Below are 21,909 nucleotides of genomic sequence, written 5' to 3' on the forward strand. Positions count from 1 at the left end.
AGAGAATTCCAGACAGGGAGGACAGTCAAAGAAAATGCTTGGGATTGGGAGATGGAGCATCTTGTGTGAAGAACAGCAGGGAGATCAGAGATGCCACTAGATCTCAGAGTATGTGCAGATAAGTATGGGGGAGGGGGCAGGACACTTAACAGAGGATTTTCTATTTAATTCTGGTGGTGATAGGGAGCCATTAGATCTACATGTTAGGAAGATCACTTTGGCAGCCAAGTGAAAGATGTCGGTCTCCTCAAAAGAAATTGTGAGATTTACAGGAAGGATAGGTTTATGGTGAAGGATAATCATTCTATTTTGGATATGCTGAGCTTGAGATTCCTGTGGGACATAGAAGAAGAAACATCTGGTAGAAATTTCACAATGTGTGACTAGTTTTGCAGAATGATTGGGGCTGAAGATACAGATGGGGGAGTCAGGTCCACAGAGATGGTAAGTGAACTCAAGAGAGTTGATAAGATCCCCAAGAAAGAGTGTAGAGAGAAAAGCGAAGATGAGCAAGGACAAATCTCTGGAGATAACCCTGATAAAGGGGTAAGAGAATTATAATAATCCAGAGAAGGAGAGTCTATCCAGGAAGGAATGACAAACAGCATCAGAATTTCAGAGCAGTCAAGTAGGATGAGAAAAGTCCATGCTGTTTAGCAGTTAAGAGATGCTTGGTAGACTTAGGATAATAGATCTAAAGCTGAAAGGGACCTCAAGGGTCATCTAGTCCAGTCCCTTCATTTTTTAGACGAAGAAACTCAGGCCATCATGCAGAGCCAGGGTTCAAAGATATGGGAAGTTCCGAACGCCTTCCCTTGTACCACAGCAGTTTCTGGTGATCAGTGGGTTCAGAAGCCAGATTTCGAGAAAGTAGGAAGCGAGAAGGTAGTGAGGGGTAGAGACCATGAGTGAAGAGGACTCTTTCTAGGAATTTTCCAATGAAAGGGAGGAGACATACAGGATAATAGAGTAAAAGGATGGACAGATGATTACCTGGTAATACCGGGATTTTCTCTACAAGCCCTTCCCAATACTCCCCACAGTTCTAAGAAAGAATGCCCAATGACTACCCAGTCACCCTTCTGTTGGAACCTCAACCAGGCCTTCCTTCTTTCTCAATCAAACCTCACCTGTCCTATAAACTATTCAAATAACCCAAAACCACATGACAAAAAGTTGAATGATGGAGGCAGGATCCAATAAGATCTCAACAGCCAAGTACAAACAGGATGAATCTAAAAAGAGGAAATTTAAGGAGAATAAAAAGAAACTTCTACTCTAGGTTTCAAAAGCAGCTATTGCACAAGTCCAGGGTGATGGTGGTGTCCTTTGATCACATTTCATATGAGAAAAAGATCTGCAGGTCTTAGTGGGTTGTGAGTTCAATATGAATCAATAGCATGTCATGGAATTCAACAAAGTGAATGCCCTACTTTGCATCAGGAGCCACTGTCCAGAAAAAGGTGGTCCCACCATCACCTGCTCTGCTAAGAACCTTTTCAGATTATTGTGTTCAAGTCTGGGTACCACATTTCAGGAAGCGGTTTTTGTTTTGAAGAATGAGTATCCAGAGTAGGGCAGCCAGGAAGAAGTATATCTTATGTGGATTTGGACTATGACCAATGCCTGAGAGGATCTGCATGACTATTCTGTGGAACAAGGATGAGACTTGTTTTGTTTGACCCCAGAGAGTAGAAGACTAGAAGTTACAGGGAAGTAAATCCTGGATGTATGTCAGGAGAAAAACCAAAAATTTCCTAACAATTAGTGTTATCCCAAGTGGAAGGGACTTCCCAGAGATGTAGTGAGCTCTGCTTCACTCAGGTTTTAGAGAGGAGACTGGATGACCACTCGACAAGGAGGTCAAGGAAGGATGGGATTTTTCTGCAAATAAAGGTTGGATGAGATAGCCTTTGAGGTTCTTTTCAGTCCTGAAATTCTGTATTTATTTTCCTCTGGGTCAGCTTCTCAGTTAATTTCTTCTTTTAAAAGTTACCTTATAGGAGTAGCTAGGTGGGGCAGTGAATAGAGCACCGGCCCTGGAGTCAGGAGGACTTGACTTCAAATCCAGCCTCAGACAATCAACACAAATGTGACCTTGGGCAAGTCACTTAACCCCAATTGCCCTCCAAAAAAAAAAAAAGCAAAAAAAAAAGTTACCTTATAAACTAACTCACACTCAAGTATTAACAGCTAATGGCTTGAAATGAATTGAAAGTCATGGATCCATTCCCTGGTCTTGATTCTGTGCCCCAGGCCCATAAATGCTTTAAGCCAAAGGAAGGAATCTTGAATGGTGGGAATGTCATGCACTTTGATAATTTTCTAGGGCAGATATTTTTGTTTCCATGCTGGTGACTGTCTAGTTCACTTACATATATGGCCAGCTCTGATCATAGTTAATATTCATCAGCAAAATGTCTTTGGCTGTGGTCACCCTCACTGTCACCATCCATTTTGTCACTACCTTCACCATCATTACTGTCATTGGCCTTGCCAGAATCACCATCATCACCATCACTGTTTCTACTGTCATCACTACCATAGCTGTTTCCATCATAATTATCATCATTATCACTAGTTTCATGGAGACAAGAATAGGAGGTTTGGCCTTTTTTGGTCCAAGGTCAAACATGTAGGAGTTTCATGGAAGAGATAAGACTTGAGTTAAACCTTGAAAGATAGGTAAGTGATCTCTGAAAGGTCCTATTTTATAGTCTACAAAACATTGACCTCAGAACATCACTGACTACAAGGCTTTAAACCAAGAAAACTTCCACCCTGTTAACCCAGTTACTCTTTGCACTGAAATCCCCAAGATGCAGAGATGCAGGCGTATTTATTAATCAGCCATTACAAGTCAGCAGTTGAAAAAAAATACGCCTTTGATCATCCCCTCTGGCAGGACGTCAGGGATCATTCCGCATATTACACATTCATTTTTCCCAAACAAGGTCTTATTTCTTTCTAACATTATTTCCAACCTCAAAAGTTTTACATCTGGAGGTCTTAGGGACTAGTTTTTTTTTTAATGTTTTCCATTTGAATGTCTTTTGGTCCAATTCAAACCTGCTGCGACCCAACACCAAATGACTAAACATCAGCAGCCTAGTGCCAGCTGTGGTTAGGGATCTCATATGCTGACATTGTAGCAAAGGAAGGTGGGAAAATCAACAGACATCTATGGTTAAGTTGGCCTTGTCAGCTCAGCCCTGCTGTGCCAGGAGCCAAGGAACCATAAGCAGAAATCTATCTCATAAGACATTTCTTTTTAAAAAGATAAACTGTTTTTAAGTCCTTGAGACAGGATTGCCCTGAACCATTTTTCCATGTAGATTCCACAATTGAAGCAAATTAATTCATACAGTACCATACCTATTGGGAGCTAGTCCCCACCTAATAGTTCGTTTTTCTATCACAGTAATAGATGGTGTAGTGGATAGGGCACTGGGCCTGGAGTCAAGAAGACTCATCTTCCTGAGTCCAAATCTGACCTCAGACACTTACTAGCTGTGTGAACTTGGGCAAGTCACTTAACCCTGTCTGCCTCAGTTATGAGCTGGGGAAGGAAATGGCAAGCCACTCCAGTATCTTTGCCAAGAAAACCCCGAATGGAGTCACAGAGAGCCAGACACAACTAAAATGAGTCAACAGTAAACTTTCCTTGGCTCTCCTGATTCTTGGAGTCTCTCCCTGACTTCTCTTTAGACTAAGAATTCTTAAGGCTCTCCAACTCTTTAGCCACAGCTCTAAGAACTTTGCCTCCATTCTTCTCCCCTGCTTGGCTATTTATCACATCAAATAGAGCTGGGTTTGGATATCAGAAAGCATCACCAGCAGCCACCTTCGAACACACGATCTTTTCTTTTATTTGGAAACTCCTGTTTCTGTCCAATGAATGAGTTACCTTTTTAGCCATACCTATAAATTCACAATCCCACTTATGAAGTTTATTTTTAGAAATTTTATTGATGCCTTTTTTGTTAGATCAAATTCATTTTGAAATATATTCTTTCCCTATTCCTTTTATCAAGTTTTCTTGTAATGAGGATACTTATATAATTAAGCTTTAGTTTTTTTTTCCTGCAGGGGAAAATGATGAAAAAGAACTCCATAAATGTTTATCAGGCTAATGGATTTACTGCCCAAGGATTAACACATTATAGTCATGTGAATAATCATTTGATTAGTGACTATTGGACTTTTCATATCTATACATAACCTTATAGTTTAGAAAGCACTTTATCATGACATCAGCCCTGTTGAGGTAGACAGAACAAATTTTATGTCCCAATTTTACAAAGAGAAAAAACAAACAAACCAAAACTCATAGGAGTTAAATATATTGCCAAAGGTCATGTAGCCAGATCTTATGTCAAACCTCATCCTCTTTTCTGTATTATGTCACTTTTCATGTTGAAGCAACATAGAAAAATGAACATTCAATTGAGAATCCTCATCCAAAGCATAAAGACCCAAAAGGTGTGGTGTCCAGCCATGCAGCTTGGTATCCTGCAGTCAGTCAATAAACACTTATTAGGCACCTACTGTGTGCCAGGCACTGAGGGCTTGGGCTACAAAGAAAGGCAAAAGATAGAACCTGCTCTCAAGGAGCTCACACCTCTCTGTCAGGCTCTGCATTCTCCTATTTCTTGGCTATTTTAGTATACTTAGTCCTTAGCCCACATCAAAGAAATTGGAGCTCTGTTTGGAATCAAGCACATCAAATCCAGAAATAAACTAACAAACGAAAAGGGAGAGAAACTTGTCTGTCCCAGCAAACCTTCCATTCTCAGAAGCTCAAGAAGGAGAAAAAAGTGTAACATCAGGAAAGCAGGAAGTGCTGATAGTGAGAGCCCTGAATAGATAAAGCCCCAATGTGGCAAAAACTAGAACCCTTGAGCTTGGCTTCCAGCCCCCTATTTTTTCTCCAGCTCCTTTTCTGAAAACAAACTATTTCTACATCTCCTTGTTACTGTGGGGACCCCCAGATACAAAGGACACAATCACTTCCCTTTAAAACTGACGACTTTTTCTAGTCTTGAGTTTTTGCTATGCCACAGCAACTGGCAAACACTTGGAATCTTGATCCCTTTGTGGGTAGGAACACTGAGCTCCATTTGCAACAAATGAAAAACATTCACAAGCACGTTTAATGAGTCAAATTATAATTACAGTCTTCAATCCCATAGCCAACACAATCATGTCTGAACAAACCAAAGTACAAATAATCCATTTTTATGTTTCCAGACTAACAAAGTGACTTCACATCTGTGAAAAGCACTAGAAGTGTACTGACCATTCCTCTCAGTTCTCAGAAGCTGTGGTGCTAGGTTATTTCTCTTGCCCCCAGGATTAGGGGCAGTGCCTTTCCCTCACAAGAGGTTTTGGATTTTTTTTCCCACATCACACTCAATGTATGATGTGGCACCTCTTAGATGTATGACTATGCTCTATTTATTCTATGAGCTTTTCTAAGCTTCAGTTTCCTCATCTATAAAACAGGGATAATAAGAGCACGTGGGAAGCAGTGGGTACAGTAGTTGGAGGTGTGATGTGTTGGAGCCATCTGAACCCATGTAAAGAGATCTGGTTGTTAAATTTTCAGTGTTAGTGTCTACACCTTCGAAATCAGTAAATGGTACAGATCAGGGCTTGATTTATGGGTTTTTGATTATCTAGACTTAAGGAAGTGATGGACAAGATGTTAATAATGCAGATTCAACTTAAAAGTATGTTATGGATACTTTTGGTTCCCCCCACCCACCGCCTCAGAAGCCAATTGTTAAACATCCACCAGTGTACCCCTAATGGAAGACCAGCCTTGGAGTCAGGTAGACTCAGCTTCAAGTTCAGTCTCTTCCTGGCTGTGCAGCCATGAGTAAGTCACTTAACTTCCCAATAACTCCAGTCAGCTTTCTAAAACTCAAGTTGTAAACCTATAACAGACAGAGAAAATTTCCACACAGGGAGTTCCCTATGGTGATAAAAGTGTAGGCAAAGATTTTTAAAATATGTTGCATCAGGGATGTTGTGTGCATCAAGTGAAACAATTTACAAGGGGCTTTTTAAACCTTGAAATGCTAAGTAAACACCAATTATTGTATTAGATGCTCAAAAAAAGAAACCCCCAAAAACCAAACCCATTGCTTTGAATGACCCATTGTCCCAAATGAACTGTCTTAGGTCAAACAATCCCTCCTCCTGACTTCTCATGTTTGTTAATGACGCAGTCACTCAGGTTTCAAATGCCAAAACCATCCTTTGGCTCTTCTCTTTCCCTCACGTCCCATGGCCAATCCAGATGATTCCACCACTCCAACATCTCCAATGCCCATTCCTTACTTTCCATCCCCATTGCCAATGCTCTAGATCAGGCCCTCATTACCTCTTTCTTGGACTATTCTGCAAGTAGACGACCAACTGATCTCCTTGCTTCCTATGTTGTCTTTCTTTTGCAAACGTAATACCGCCACCAACAACAAGAGTTGGCATTTATAGAGAGCTTTAGGGTTTGCAAAATCCCTTACAAATATTATCCAACTCATTTTATCTTCACAACCACCCTAGCAGGAAGATGTTATCATCATTCCCATTTTGCAAATGAGGAAATTGAGGCAAACAAAGGCAAAGTAACTTGCCCAGGGTTCACACAGCTAAGAATAAGTGTCAAGGCTAGATCTGAACTCCTGATAACGGTATTCTATCCACTGAACCACCTTGCCATCAGTAATATGGTATCATAAAAATATCACTAGACTTTTAGGGAGATTTGGACTAAAATCCTTGTTCAGCTACTAAATATCTGTCTGACCTTGGACATGTTGCTGGACCTCTCTAGTGACTCAGTTTCCTCCTCAGAATGTGTGTGTGTGTGTGTGTGAGAGAGAGAGAGAGAGAGAGAGAGAGAGGAAATGAGGGAGGGAGAGAGAGCGTATGTGTGTAGCTGGACATAGGTTCTAAATCCTATGATTCTTTTATTCTAATTCATTCATCCTACACACCCTTCCAGATGTCTCCATAAAGCAAAACTCTTGTCATGGTACTCTCCTCCCCCCTTTCCCAAAAACATTCAAGGGCTCCTTATTGCTCAGAGAATAAAATCCCACATTTCTTAATCTAGGGTTCAGGGCTCTTTATAACTTGGCTTCAGTCTACCTTTTTCATTATATTTTCCAGTCCTTTCACATGCCCTTGTACTCACCCATAGGCAGCACCTCACGAACTCTGGGAAATGGTTCTGTCAGCATTGGGAAGTTTCATCCTTCCCTTTGAAGCAGGGGCCAGCTGGAAAAATTGTGTATGTCATGAACTCCCAGGTTACTGAACTCATCTTCCCACCATGGTGATTCATGGCTGACAATAGTGAATCACACAGGATAGCGTTTGCAGAAAATTCATCACTGGAGACAAACCAAGAATTGCCTCTCCCCTCCATGGAAGCCCCATCCTAAATTAAGCCATTATCTTCACAGACAGTCTGACCAGGGCTATTGCCTCCCATATCTGGCTCCATCTTTCAGCTGAGAGTCCTCAGCACCAACTTTGGGGAAGCAGAGAACACACAATGTCTCATACAATCTGACCCTCTGAGACCCAGACTGCATCCCTCCAATCACTCCACAATCATGGGTCAGAAAGTCCAACAGAGCATGCCCAGTGGACACCCTGAAATTGGCTTTTACAGCTAGAGTTGGGGATAGAAGGGATGGAAGGTTATCCTACCATTTGGATTAGTGAGGGAAAGGGGAGTGTGGAGAACATAAATTATTTAATCCTGTCCAAATCTTTCATTTTAAAGAGGATCTTTAAATGCCCATATAGGAGTAATGGTAGAGACTTCTTTGAATCAGAAGATCTGGATGTGAATCTCATTTTTATTGCTTGTTAAGATATGATTCTGAGCAAACCATAAAAACACATAGTAGTATAGTGAATAGTGAACTGCAGCTACAGTGGTGAAGATGTCAACTCAAATCCCACCCCTGACACCATAATCAAGTCAGGTCCTCAGATTTCCCATCTGAAAAATGGGAGACATCCACTAATTTGGATAAGATATAGCAGAGGTGTCAAACTTAGGGTTAACTGGCCCAAGCTGGCTGAGTGCAGCCCAAATAAGAATAAAATGGAATTGGGAAATATTTAGGCAAAATGAGTAAAAATACAACACAAAATAGATCATGTTAATTTGTGGTTTTCTAAGTCAACATGTGGCCCATCCCTTTCTATTTGAGTCTGCTATAACTGAGATACAAGATCCCCATGGATCATGGAATCCACACGATTTAGACATGAAGCAACAGTTTCTTCTCCAAAATGAAAGGCCTGCACCAAACAATAATAATGCACATTCCAATAAGGCTTTAAGGTTTACAAAGCCCTCTCCCTACAATGGCCCAATGAAGTAGGAGGTACATTACCCTTCCTTTACAGACTATCTCTAAGGTCCTTCCCATTTTCTAGGATCTAATCTGATGATTTCATGATGCAGATTAAACAAGGAACCACAACAGTCAGCAAACATTTATTAAACACCACACCTCAATGCCTGAAAGGCACTGGGGATCCAAATACAAAAGTAAGACAATTCCTGCCCTGAAAGAGCTTATTCTTTACTAGACATAGGACCATGCAGCTCAAACATGGTGCCATATAGATGAACAAAAGGACCAGTTCCCTGGTAATGGCAAGGTCATGCTCAGGTGGCCACCCCCCACTCCCCACCCCTGCTATTTTTGTGACTCCCTGCAATTTTGTTAGGCCTCACTCAAGGGACCCAGAAGTCATGTCTGGCACAAAGGCCAGTGGTTTGGAGGATCACAAAGAGAACTGCTAAGTGAGGTGGCTTTTTCCAGGAGTAGGGTCAAGGGCCAAAAAGGGGACACAACAGCTCCCTCCCTCCCATTCCTTCCATTGTCCCTCCTCCCCAACCAGAGTAGCTGGAGGTCTGCAAGCTACTTTTCCTCTTTTAGAGAATAGAATGCCCAGATACCACAGGCTTCTGTGGAAATAGCAGGATCTAGCTGGGGACTACTTATCCTGAGAGTCAGGCATCAGGAAGGAAAAGGCAACACCATCCCCTCCCAGAATAATACAAAGCAGCCAGGATCAGCTGAAATTATTTTACTGATTTCCAAGAGGGACAGAAACAAGTTAACCACAAAGGCAATTCCCTCTCCCCCCACCCACCCACTTACGAAAGACAAGATGGCACTAAGCATTGCATTTTAGTCTCATATAAATATCTTATAAAAATAACAAAAACTCATCAAGTACCATGGATTTGACAAATCTAGAAAACAAGTTAACAAGTCTCAAAGTGCATTATTGTTAAGTGGCCAAAGAGTGGAGGGAGGGAGTGAAAGGAGCAGGGGAGTGGGCAGCTACTGGCTGGTGCCTAAGACAACCCCCTGCATGATGGGGAGCAGGAGTCCTTGGAGCCGGGTGCACCTCTGGCCAGCTGTCCACGAGGGATCCTATCATCACAAGCAGAAAGAACTCGAAAGTACATGAAAGTGGTCACATTATTAATGTTATTAAGAATATTACCTTACATTTAAATAGTGCTTTCTTGCTTTGCAAAGTGCTTTTTTATATTATTACTATTTCATTTGCTTCTTGAGACACCCCTGCAAGGTAAGTAGGGCAGGTATTATTATCCTCATTTGACAGATGAGGAAACTGAGGCTCAAAGAGAATGGAGTGAATCACCCAAGGTTACATGGTGAGTTAGTGGTAGAGATCTCCAATTTTCTAACTGTAACAGGCAGCAACACTAGAATCTTATTTAAAGACTGGTCCAACCCTCTCTTTTTATGGATGAGGAAATTGAGGTAAAGAGATCAGAAATGACTTTTCCAAGATCACACAGTCACTGCAGTGACCAAGTTAGGGCTAGAGCTCAAATCTCTTGATTCCCAGGCCAAGGACCTTCCCACTGACTAATGTTCCTTGCCCCCTGGATAGGCTGCCTCTCAAATCAAGGCAGGCACCCTCCTTCATTTAAACAATCACCATTCACTGAGTAAAATCATGCTTAAAATCACATGAGAATTCCCCAGCAAGTGGCTACCAGGGGATAGTCAGGAGCAACCTGACTTCAAGGACCCTGGTCTATCCAGGGAAGGTTACAGGATCAAAAATCCAGAGCTGGAATGAATCTCAGGGGCCATCTGGTCCAGCCCCTCTTTTGAGAGTTGAGGAAACCAGGACCCTAGAAGTGACATGATCTGCCCAGCTGCATCTTTTCTAGATGCCTCAACACAGTGACTTCTGCATCCCCCTCAGGTAACTGCCCATCAAGGACAACTGAACCCATGTGGGTCCTTTCTCTAGACCTCCTCATTCCTCATCAGACTGATGATCCCCAAGGTCCCTTCTAGCCCTGACATTCCATGATCTGAGTTCTCTTCTACCCTGAACTTTCTGAGGTTTTTTGACAAAGACCCAGGCACATGCCCCAGAGTGCACATGGGAACGGATACATTTGCCAACACCCTTTTGGAGAAAACAGCCTCCTCTATCACACCTTTTCCCTTCTCGATAAATGGCCAATAAATGTGTCTCAGAGTAAGGAATCAGAGGTCCAGGACTGCCCTAGCTTTGAGATTCTGTCTCATCTGGAGAATACCCAAAGACAAAGCCCTATTCAAGAATCACTTTTTCAGGTCTTCGGAGAGAAGACTTTCAGCCGTGATATAAACCCCAATTCTATGAACACGTTGCACATTCTTTTCCCAAAAACTTTCCTCTCATCTTGGATAGGTTAGCTCATCCACAATATTGGAAGAGAAATGCCTTTACATACAAACTATATATTCTCTCTCTCTCTGTTTCTCTCTCTCTCTCTCTGTCTCTCTCTCTGTCTTTCTGTCTCTCTCTCTCTGTCTCTCTCTCTCTATCTCTCTCATCCATCTTCTATCACTTAATACCAAGAGCTGAAGAGTGTTTCCATTCTCCAGCTTTACCTATTCCTTGGCTGCCTATCGCTGATCAATTTTGACAGGAAAACTGCAGAAGTCACATTTAAGCCTTCTCCTTGCCTCACTTTGGGACAGAAGAGTCCCCACCCACCCAACCCCCTCACAGTGGCCAACTACCTCCTGATTAGAGGACGAAGTTCCAGCCCAACCAAGTATTCCATGAGAACCCGATGTTAGCTCTGAAAACAGAACATAAAAGCCAAGGGTCCTGAGAGTTTCCAGACCCCATAGCTGTTTCCTTCTTTTTCTAATGTCCCAGCATCTGAAACCAAGGAAAGGGGACTTGTCCAACATGGAGGAAAGTGGCATCCTCCAGCTTCTTCTTCCCACTGGGCAATATCCCAACCAGCACCCCCCTCAAAAAAAAAAGACGACTCCCAAACCTACTTTATTCCCCTCTCCCATCAAAAGAGATGTTGGGACAGAAATTGGGGTTGGGAGAGGGAAAAGGAAAGAAGAGATATGGAGAACCAAAGAAGGGGAAAGTGGGAAGGGAGGAGAAAGAGGCAGGTAGGGAGAGGAATAAAAAGGGTGTGGGGATCGGAGGAAGGGGGAAAGTAGAGAGGGAAGGAGATCACTGGTGGGAAAGGGTCTTTTTCTATTACTTACTACTAACAGTCTCCTAATTCTTGGTTACTCATCAGACTTCACAGAAAACCAGAGCCCTTTTTCTCCTGACACCTCACTGCCACTTGCTCTCATAACCTCCACATCTTTCCTCTCTACTTACCCACAACTCATCTGCAACCCTGATCATGGACTATTCCCTCCAGACACCTTTCCTTTCTCCTTCCATATAAGTTTCCAAAAATCTAGGATAACATCTTACCCCATGGTCACCGTCCACATGAAGAGACCTTGTCAAAGGCCCTGCCATCCTCTTGTCCTCTCTCTACTTACCCTCTCCTCAAAATCTCCTCCCTCTCTCTGTAGGGCAAGAGAGGAGTCAGCCCATGCTGCAGTCACCCAGGATATATCCTGCCTTCCAGACAGGGGTTACCTCAGGTCAAGAAATGAAGGAGAAGGAGAAAGTGTAAAGTTGGGAATCTCCCTCCCATCCCCCCTGGGACCCAGACAAGATCAAAGCTAGCCCCCAGATCAAGACAGATCTGCATGCAAACAGATTGGCAAAAACAGGCCCTTCCTCTACTCTGCTGTCTTTGAAAGTGGTAAAAAAAAAATAAATTCAGCTGACAGGCTCCAGATCTGTTGTATTGCAGCTGACCCGGACACCAATCTAGGGTTAAAGTCTTGCCTATTGCATCTGCTTTTTAGAAAACAAAATTTTTCCGGGAGAGGGATGTCAAAGGCTGCCTTTTAGGTGGTCCCAGTCATTTACACAGTGTGCTGGGCTGCTCAGATTGCCTCAAAATGGTCAATGAGGCCCATGTTGTAAAGGTTGAGGATGGAGTCAGCTATGATCCGTGCTGTGTGTTTCTGGTAGCCTCCTGAGGTCACCATGAAGATAGGTATGTTGTGATTTCGGGCAGCCCGGAACACCAGTTCATCCCTCTTGATGATGCCCTGTAGGAATATGGGCAAGGAGAAGGAGAAGGTCTGACATTATTTGGGATAGGGAACCCTTGACTCAGGAGGCCAGGAAAGATTAGAGAGATGAGGAAAGCCTGTTTTGGCAATAGTTGGGTTCCAACTAAGAAGAGGTTCCAGCCATGCCCTCTGGTTTTCCTCTCCCACCACAGACCCTCAAATATATACTCCTTTGAGGTCACATTTGCTTAATTCTGGGTCTATTTTTCTCAGGAGTAAAAGGAAAAAGTTAGATGAGATGGTGTTGAAGTTTCCTTGAAGTTCGAAGATTTATGTTCATATGGACAAAGCCTCCAATGGCATAGGCTCCAGAAGAATCCACTCTCCATTCCAGATTCCCTCAGGGCCCAGAACACTCTGCCCTGTCCAGCATGAAATACACATTCCTTCACTCCCCAGTGATCTGGTTAGCACTCTCACCCAGGCCAGAAATCAAACACTGTGTGATAACCCTCTGACCCTAAGAATTCCTGCCCTGGGGTCTTCTGCTCTGATTGGTGTGGTTGCCTCTGTCACCCACTAAATCTATGCCTGGATCCAGCCACACTTCACCTGATGGCCATCTCCTTACCAACCCCCATGTTCTCCACCCCCATACTCTTTCCAGTTCTGAAACCATAAACAAATCAACTCTGTCTTTACCCTTAGCAAAAGTCAATTTACTCCCCTCCAGCTTCACTCACCATCCCAATAACTTTCCATATCAAAGTATCCCTCCCCAACCTTATGGGCATTGTCTCCCTCATAAGAATGTCAGTCAGTCAATAATCAATCAATTAACATATTAGTAGCGCCAATGTGCCAGGCATTGTGCTAAGTGTTGGGGATACAAAAAGAGGCCAAAAAACAGTCCCTGGCCTTGAGGAAACAAGGGGGAGAGACCTGTATGAATACCAATGTATATACACGAAGGTACAGTGGTAGAAGTCATCTCAGGGAAGGGAAGACTTCTTATTGAAAGTGAGATTTGTGCTAGAGGGTTAGGAGAGAGGGCAAGCCAAGTATGGGGCACAGCAAGTGAAAACACATCGATCAGCAAATAGGCTGGGGCGGCTGGATTGCCAAGTATGCTGAGGGGAATGACAAAGTCAGGAAAGGTGAGAAGGGGCCAAGCGGTGAAGGGCTTTCAGGGCCGAATAGAAGATTCTAAATTTGATCTCACAAGGAATAGGGAATCACTGGAGTTTGCCAAGTGGGGGGGGGGAGGGGCGTGTGGCCTGGTCATCATTTGGCAACTGAGTGGGGGAGAGATGCACTGTGGTCAAAAGATGGACGTTCCCTGAGGAAGTGACTGTTTTTACTTTTGTACTTGTATTCTCACACCATTTAGTCCGATGCTCGGCACACTAAATGTTTTTTCATTTATCATTAATTCATTCATTCCTCCCTCCCTGGCAAAAAGCTCTACCCCAGAATTCCCCACTGTTGTTTAAGCCCTGTGACATCCCCCTAATCCTCAGGGGGCTAGGACTGATATATCCAGGACCCAGTCAGAGTCTCTCCATCTAAAAGCCACATGGCTTTTAGACAGGAGCGGAGCAGTCAGAACCCAAGCCCCAAGAACTGGACTCACCTCGGCAGACACAGAGAGACCTCCCAGAGGGTCACCCTCCAGGATGTCTGTGCCCGCGTTGTAGAGCATTACATCAGGCTCGTGCTCCTTCAGCGCCCCTTCCACGTGCTCGGTCACCTTCTGCAGGTAGTCTGCGTCTCCCGTTCCCCACTCCAGCTCAACCTTCCGCTTGATGGCACCTAAAAGTCAGGGCTGGTGAAGGAGGGCTTTAGCAGAGGCCAGAACCTCATGGGCCCAATACAATCCTCTCCACAAGGTGCCTGCCTGGTGGAGTCCCCGCAGAGACTGCAATAATTGGGGTCTTGACACTTTCATCCCACAGGCAGCAGGATGTCAAGGTAGCAACAATACACCTTGGGCACCTTTCCCCTCCCTGCTCAGCTCAAGTCTCCTGGTATCTTCAGTCTGTCCCTTCTCCCAGGTCTCCTGATGCCCAGGCACCCATGGCACCTTTCCTTGGCCTTCCACCTATCCTGCGGCCCATATCCCAGGGCCCTGCCCTCCCACAGAGAAAAGAAGGGGAGGGGACACCGGAAAGAGGCACCATGAAGCCAAAAGGTAAGAGTTTAGATGTGGCACAGTGCAAAGAGAGGAGGACTTGAGTCTGAAATCAAGCTTAGCCACTTTTCAGGGCCTCAGTTTCCTCCTTTGCAAAACCAGGGGTTTGGACTCTAAGGTTCCTTCCAGCTCTGATCTGCTCTGTGTGTATCAGTAGCAGTGGAGAAGGGAATGGGAAAAGAAGGAAACAAGCCTTTATTAAGCACGTACTATGTGTCAGGCTCTGTACGAGGGTTCTCATTTGATCCTCACAAAAACCCTGGGAGGTGGGTGCTATTATGATCCCTGTTTTACAGATGAGGAACCTGAGGCAAACAAAGTGACTAACCCAGGGTCACAAAACCAGGAAGTGTCCAAGGGTTTGAATTCAGGTATTCCTGACTCCAGACCCAGCTCTCTATTCACTGAGCCACCAGCTGCCTCAGCAGGGTGAGAGGTAGCTTAATATAATGGAGAGAGTGGACTTGGGAATCTGGAAGACTTGGGTTGAAATCCTTCCCCAGACAATTACTAGCAGGGTGGCCCTGGACAAGTCACTTAACCTCTGTTTGCCTCACTTTCCTCATCTGTAAAATGGATATAACAGTAGCAGTTACTTCAGAAAGCTGTCGTGAAGAATAAATGCAATAATATATGTAACTGAAGCGTGCCAGAAAGAACACCAGATTTTAAGTCAGAGGACCTGGGTTCCAGTCGGAGCTCTGTGACCCTGGGCAAGTCCCCACATTGATAAAGTGAGGCGATTGGACTAATGTATCTTTAAGGGCCATCCCAGCTCCAAATGCTACAGTCTCATAGATGTTAAAGCTAGAAAGTCAGGCCCAGTCAGCACGGCCAATCTGGGCTGTTAGCAGCTGGAATTGCTCCCGAAAGAAGGTCTGTGCATGGCTCTCAGCTCACTATCCCAAAAGGAGGTCTGGGGCAACATAATGAGGGGAGGAAGTGATACTGCTCCTCCCATTCTCTTCCTCTCTGTTGGAAAAAATCATAAAAGATCTGAGGACTAAGGCTGCATGATAAACACAGACCATCCCTGAGATGGGAGTATCTGCCTCGTAAATACTCCTTACCTACTGTACACTCACAGGTCAATGAAAGGGGAATGAGCCAGAGCAGGGCATGGAGAAGAGATTTTTCTTTTAAGATGCAGCTATGGAGGGGATGTTTGCTTCCGGCCTCCCAAATTCCCAGATGGAACTTAAGACACATTCTCCCACACAAACAATGGGTAACTGCAGCAGGACCAGTCAAGTGTTTCATTTATACTGTGGGCTAGACAGGTCTCTGGGGACCAGATGGGGACCTGAATAGCCCCTCTATCATTATTCCCATGGGAAAAGGAATTTGGAGTCCCTAATAATTGGCCTAGAAATGATCTTTAGCAACCCAACCCAACTGGATACATGCATTTGTGGGGGCAGAGAGGGGAGAGGGTGCCTGGATATCTGTACTATGAATTTTTAAATATGTGTTTTGACATTGCCACCTTACACCTAATCCACAAGGAAATCACCCCCTGGGACCACCCGTCTAACAATTTAATGGACTCACGTTTAGCAAAACCATCCCCTGGGTAAATGTTGCGGTTATAGACATCCACGATGTACACTCGGCTGTCGTCCATGAAATCCCTCTCGTGGCCATTTCCCTAGGGGAAAACACACCACTAGTGATCATCCTCTGGAAGACAACGTCAGCATGCCAGCAATGCCAATGCCAGCATGAAGAATGCCAGAAGGTACACTGTGCCACCTCCCAGGACTGGTGCAAAGAGAAGCAGCTATCATCACCATCGTCATGGTCATATCATTATTATCATGGATAGGGACTAAGCCTGCAATTTCACTGGCATAGCACACAGGCAGGTACTCTCAACCCAGCACTCCTTTTGACTGCTGCCAGAAAGGAATGCCACACATTCCCTTGTATGTAGAGACTTCCGAAGATGGTGACCCCAATCCTGCCTCCATCTCCCCCTTAGGACATTGAGCAACATCTATCCCTGGGCAGCCTGATGCCCTCTGATAGTGTGTGGCTGTGTGGACAGAAGGCTGTACTATTCTGATGGTACACACTGATCGGGAGGCATGGATTGTTGAGACAGGACACCGATTCTGAGGTTTCCTTCCCACATAGGACAGGGGACTTACCTGGTGCGCATCCAGGTCAATGATGGTGGCTTTTGAGACTCCTTCTACTCGTTCAAAGAGAAACTGCTCAGGAGAGAGGAAGGAGAGAAAGAAGCAGAAAAATCAACACCCACCAGGCAGATAGCTCAGTAGCTGACTGTTCAAAATCCTTGGTAGTTTGGGGAACTCTCTGGACATTACAGAAGGCTCTTACCTAAGAATCAAATTTCTCCTCCTAATGAGTGGCCAATCCCATTTCAGATATTCTATCTGCTGGGGGCCATAAGAGGGCAGTTGGGGAAAAAACTCTCTACTAACAGTTCACTGCCAGAATTCAAAGTTGAACGTTTCAAACCCCTCATATTCACAACAGGCAGTACATACATGCCAGCTACCTTTATTATGGTGGTGTTTACTCCTCCAGCCCACCCCAGAACTCAAAGAAGAGTCGGATCCTAAGTTTGGTGCCCTCTTCAGCCTCTGGCTATACTCAGGTAAGAGTGGGAGCGTTTTTCACCCAAAGGCATATTCTCTGTCTAATGGGTTTGATCAAGCCCAGAGCTTCAAAGAATTTAAAGTCTATTATTTCTGGGCTCTTTTTCCCTTTGGGGCCCCTTTCCTTTACTTCCATCCTCTTCTCAGCTACTTTATGTCCACCACTTCTTAAGACTTGGGTCACTGTTGTGGTTTAGTGGATAAAATGCTGGCCTTTGACTCCTCAGAGTACTGGGTTCTGGTTCAACCACTGTTGGACTACCTGACCTCTAAGGCCCTTTATAACTCCAAGCCCTATGATTCAGATGGTCCACCTCCCCTGGATCTTTCACTTAAAGGCATCATTTCTATAAGTCTTACCTTGATAGAGAGTGTAATATCAGCATAGGCACAAAATCCCCCTCCCCTGTCACTGGAGCAGTGATGGAACCCACCACCTGCAGGGAAAAGAAACCATTCAGTTGGTGTTTCTCTTTGGTACCCTTGTTCCTCTGCTACCAGACAATGTCCCTCCCTCTCTAGCAGCTCTGAATCCCTAGTACCTCAGCTCCAGATAAGGGCCCTTAGAAAGAGTGAAAGTCTATTCTAGTCACATTCTTGCAGTATCCTCGTCCCTTTCCAAGATCCTCTCCTCTCTAAACGGCACTGACAAGTTCCATTGACCAATCTTCCAGGATATCAATGGTCCATAGAGAAGAAAACCTGCCTAAGGTCATAACAAATACACCTACCATAATCTGGTTTCCCTAAGCTATCCCAGTAGTCAATCAATAAGCATCGATTGGGGTGGCCAGGTAGCACAGCGAGTAAGAGCACCAGCTCCAGTGTTGGGATGACCTGGATCAAATCCGGGCTCAGACACTCAGCACCACACCCAGAAATAACTGGCCATGTAACCTTGAACAAGTTACTTAATCCCGATTGCTTATAAAAAAAAAAAATAAGCATCGATTATACACCTACTATGTTCCAGGCACTATAGTAAGCCCTGGGGTCACAAAGAAAGGCAAAAAACAGTCCCAGCTCTCAAGAAGCTCACATTCTAAGTGGGGAGAGACAATACGCAAATAACTATGTACGAGCAAGATACAGAGATATAAACAGATGGACATAGATACACAGTGTGTATATGTGTACATGTATGTGTTTGTGTGTATGTATACACAGTATAGATGGAAGGGACTTCAAAGGAAGGAAAGGCATTAGCAGAGGCTAGAGGTGGGAGCCATCCTCACTCTGGGCTGCTCTCCAATGCAGACTACCCCATCCAGGCCAGTCTCCCTCCTGGGGACAGATTTTCTACCTCTAATTCTTTTGCACACTGTTCCTCGCTTGTCCCACCCCAAGCAACCATTCCTAACTTGCCTTATTCCTAACTCCAGAAATAATAAAGTCTTCAAGCTGCAGGACACAGGAACATTGATTAAAAGCTGCAAGGGGCCTTAGGGATCACCTAGCCCAACTTCTTCCCATAACAGATCACGGTATGTTGGTCAAGGGTGGTGACTCCCCAAGGTTACATCGCCATTCACATGTTTCCCATCCTTCAGAGCCTAGCTCAAGCAGTGCCTTCTACATAAGGCATTTTCTGACTACCCCAGCACTTGTGGAGCCCTCTCCCTCTGCTTCCTGTCATATACATAGCCTATATTGTGCAGTCCAGCACTGACACTGTCTGTGGATCTCATCTGCCCAACAGACAAGCTCTTCAAAGGGAGGGTCTGTGTCCTTTCCATCCCCTATGGCACAGCTGAGTAAAAGGCTGACTATACAGCAGCCATTCTGAAGACACTCACCTAAATGCCCTTCTTTTCTCTGACTGGCCCCCCTCCTGCCCTTTACAATCCAGTCTAATTGTCCTTGAAGATGCTACTCCAATAGGACACCTCGTCTCCCCTCGTCTCTCATCTCCCATCTCCCAGCTCTCTGCCTGTGTACTACCTGTTCTGAAAACCTGAAATGCCTCCCACCTCATCAACACCTGGAATCCAACGGAATTCCAAGATTCAGCCCAATCACCACCTTCTAAATGTGAAACCCTTCCTTATCCCATCCACTTCTAGTGCCTTTCTCACCAAACCCACCTTTTATCTCTTTTGTCTGTGCCTAGGTATGTAAATGCTGCTGAATGTAAGCTCCTTAAGAAAAGGGGCTCTTTTATCCTGGTCTCTGGGTTCTTAGATCCACAGTTTCTAGCCCAGTGTCTGGCACATAGTAGGAGCTTAAGAAATGGTGTTGGTTGAGTGGTTGATGGGGCAGCCAGCCCAGAACTTGATATAGCTGGAGAAGGAGGGCCAGGGGACATGTGGGCAGCTAGGGGCAGAAGGATTTCCTCACGTCTCACGAATCCCTCCTCCACTCAATCACTGTGAGGAAAGTGGAGGAGGATTCTCACACAGGTGCTGCTGCTACTGTGAATCCCAGATTTCAAGTTTGCAGCCCAAGCTCCGACTACCTAATCAGGTCAATAATGGGCAGACAAAGTGCACCCTCTGGTGGTGGTCTCCTTGATCTACAGCAGTATTGCAAGCCACTCGGCTCAGAGGGAGCTGTGCATGCCCACAAAACCAGAGCCACTGACTTGCCAGCTTCCCAGCCAGGGCCAGAATAAAAGAATCAGCCAGCTCCAAGTCTTCTCCCTTCCCCTCTGTCTTCCTTTTGCCCAGTGGAAATGATAACAATAGTGATAACTTCATATTTATATAGCGCTTCACAGTTTACAAAGAGCACTGACTTAGTGAAGACTTAGACACCATAGAAACATTTACGTCACCTCTCTCTAAGCCTCAGTTTCTGTACCTGTAAGATGGGAATTTCTGCATCACCAACCTCACAGGAGTGTTGTATGGAAAACACTATATAAACTGAGTTAATTATTAATAATGATAATACTCAGGATAACAAGAGACATATAAATTGAGCTCATTATTATTAAGAATGCTCAAGATAATAAAAGACTGCTATATAAATTGAGCTCATTATTTTTAATAATAGGATAACCAAAAACTGCTATGCAAATTAAGTTCATTATTATCAATAATATTGATGATGATATTAATATTCAGGATAACAAAAGACAACCTATTGTGGTCCTGGTTTTAAGGACTGAATGACAGATTGAATCATCAATCGCCCCCCTCCCCCCGCCCCCCGCCCCGCCTTGCAAAAAGACATCCAATCACTCTGCCAAGTTTTTAAAAGGTTACTATTGTTGTTCAGAAGTTTTCAGTTATGTCTGAGGCCCTGTGGCCCCATTTGGGCTTTTCTTGGCAAAGATATTAGGGTGGTTTGCCATTTCCTTCTCATTTTACAGATGAGGAAACTGAGGCAAACAGGGTTAAATGACTTGCCCAGGGTCACACAACTAGTCAGTGTCTGAGGCCAGATTTTAAAAGGTACAGAGACAGAAAAAAGGGGAGAGGAAAAAAGACTTCCACGGATGTTTCACACTGAGGCACAGCTATTCATCCATTCATCAAGGATTTCAGTTGGTGTTACTATGTAAGGTGTTTATGTAGAAAAGACACTGACTTGGAGTCAGAGGAAGTGAATTCAAACTCAGGCTCTTCTACTCGCTTTCTGCATGGTGATGACGAGATGAAGCCTCGCCTCCCTGGGCCCTCGCTTCCACATCTGTAAATGAGGAGGACAGATAAGACGCTCTCTGAGGTCCAGCTCTTAGTGCTTCCCAAAGACACTTTTACTAGACACTGGAGAGCTGGGGGGGCTGTGGCTAGAGTGCCAAACTTGGAGTCAAGAAGACCTGAGTTCAAATCCTGCCTCCAGCACTTATTAGCTATGTGTGATCCTGGGGAAGTCATTTAACTTCTCTCAGTATCAGTGACCTTATGGATATAACTGGGAGAATGAGTTAAACAAAATAACATAGAGAGTACTCTGTACCCCTTAAAAGTGTTATAGAAATGCTAGTTATTCTTATGTTAATAGTCTGAAGTCCTACTGCAGCCCTGCCACATTAAACCTAGTTCTGAACTCTACACTTTTGTTTAATTGTGTCCCTTTTTACATTTGTTCAAAGTTCAGGGCAGCAAAAAGTTCTCTTTGGCCCTAAAATGTGCTTCTAGCTAGTTGTTCTAGTCATTGGCTTCAGAGAGAGACCAAGGAAGAGGTGCCTCTCCTGGACACAAAGAAAACCAGAGAGATGCTAATGAAAGTGTGTTTGGGGAAATCCTTCCAATCTTGCAGGGGCTCAGAGTCTCCCAAATAAAGGTCATCCAGAAATGTGGTTTCCAGGGTCCCATTCTCTGCTGATGACAACAGAGTCTTCCCCAAATATAGTTACAATTCTTGAGAGGTAGAGACAAGAAAAGCCTAAGGGACACGTGATATTAATCAAGACATGATATTAATTAATTAGCTTAGCCTGGCCCCACAATTCATCTTCCTCTGTCTGCTTATACAACCTGAAAAATTTTTTCCAGAGCAACAATTCAACCCTAATGTCCAGGTAAGGAGGGACAGGAGTTTCGACCCTAAGTTTCGAGTAAGGAGGGACAGGAGTTTCAAACCTAAGGTCTGAGTAAGGAGGGCCAGAAGTTGCAACCCTAATGTCTGAGTAAGGAGGGACAGGAGTTTCAGCCCTAATGTCCAGGTAAGGAGG

At 44.4% G+C, this 21,909-nt stretch overlaps 1 protein-coding gene across 1 annotated transcript in view; it reads right to left on the reverse strand.

Annotated features, from left to right (window-relative positions):
* Positions 1-9,111: 9,111 nt before the first annotated feature.
* HDAC11 (histone deacetylase 11) overlaps positions 9,112-21,909 on the reverse strand; it is a 51,194-nt gene continuing 38,396 nt past the window's right edge. The window contains exons 6-10 of the mRNA XM_069083771.1: positions 17,649-17,725; positions 16,815-16,877; positions 16,216-16,312; positions 14,107-14,285; positions 9,112-12,509 (exon numbers count right to left, since the gene is read on the reverse strand). Coding sequence (XP_068939872.1) covers positions 12,342-12,509; positions 14,107-14,285; positions 16,216-16,312; positions 16,815-16,877; positions 17,649-17,725 — 584 coding nt within the window. The 3' untranslated portion in view covers positions 9,112-12,341. The remainder of the gene's footprint in view (positions 12,510-14,106; positions 14,286-16,215; positions 16,313-16,814; positions 16,878-17,648; positions 17,726-21,909) is intronic.

This window comes from Petaurus breviceps, unplaced genomic scaffold, assembly GCF_028583685.1.
Source record: "Petaurus breviceps papuanus isolate PSGF00001 unplaced genomic scaffold, PetGlider_PUasm1.0 174, whole genome shotgun sequence".
NCBI lineage: Eukaryota > Metazoa > Chordata > Mammalia > Diprotodontia > Petauridae > Petaurus > Petaurus breviceps.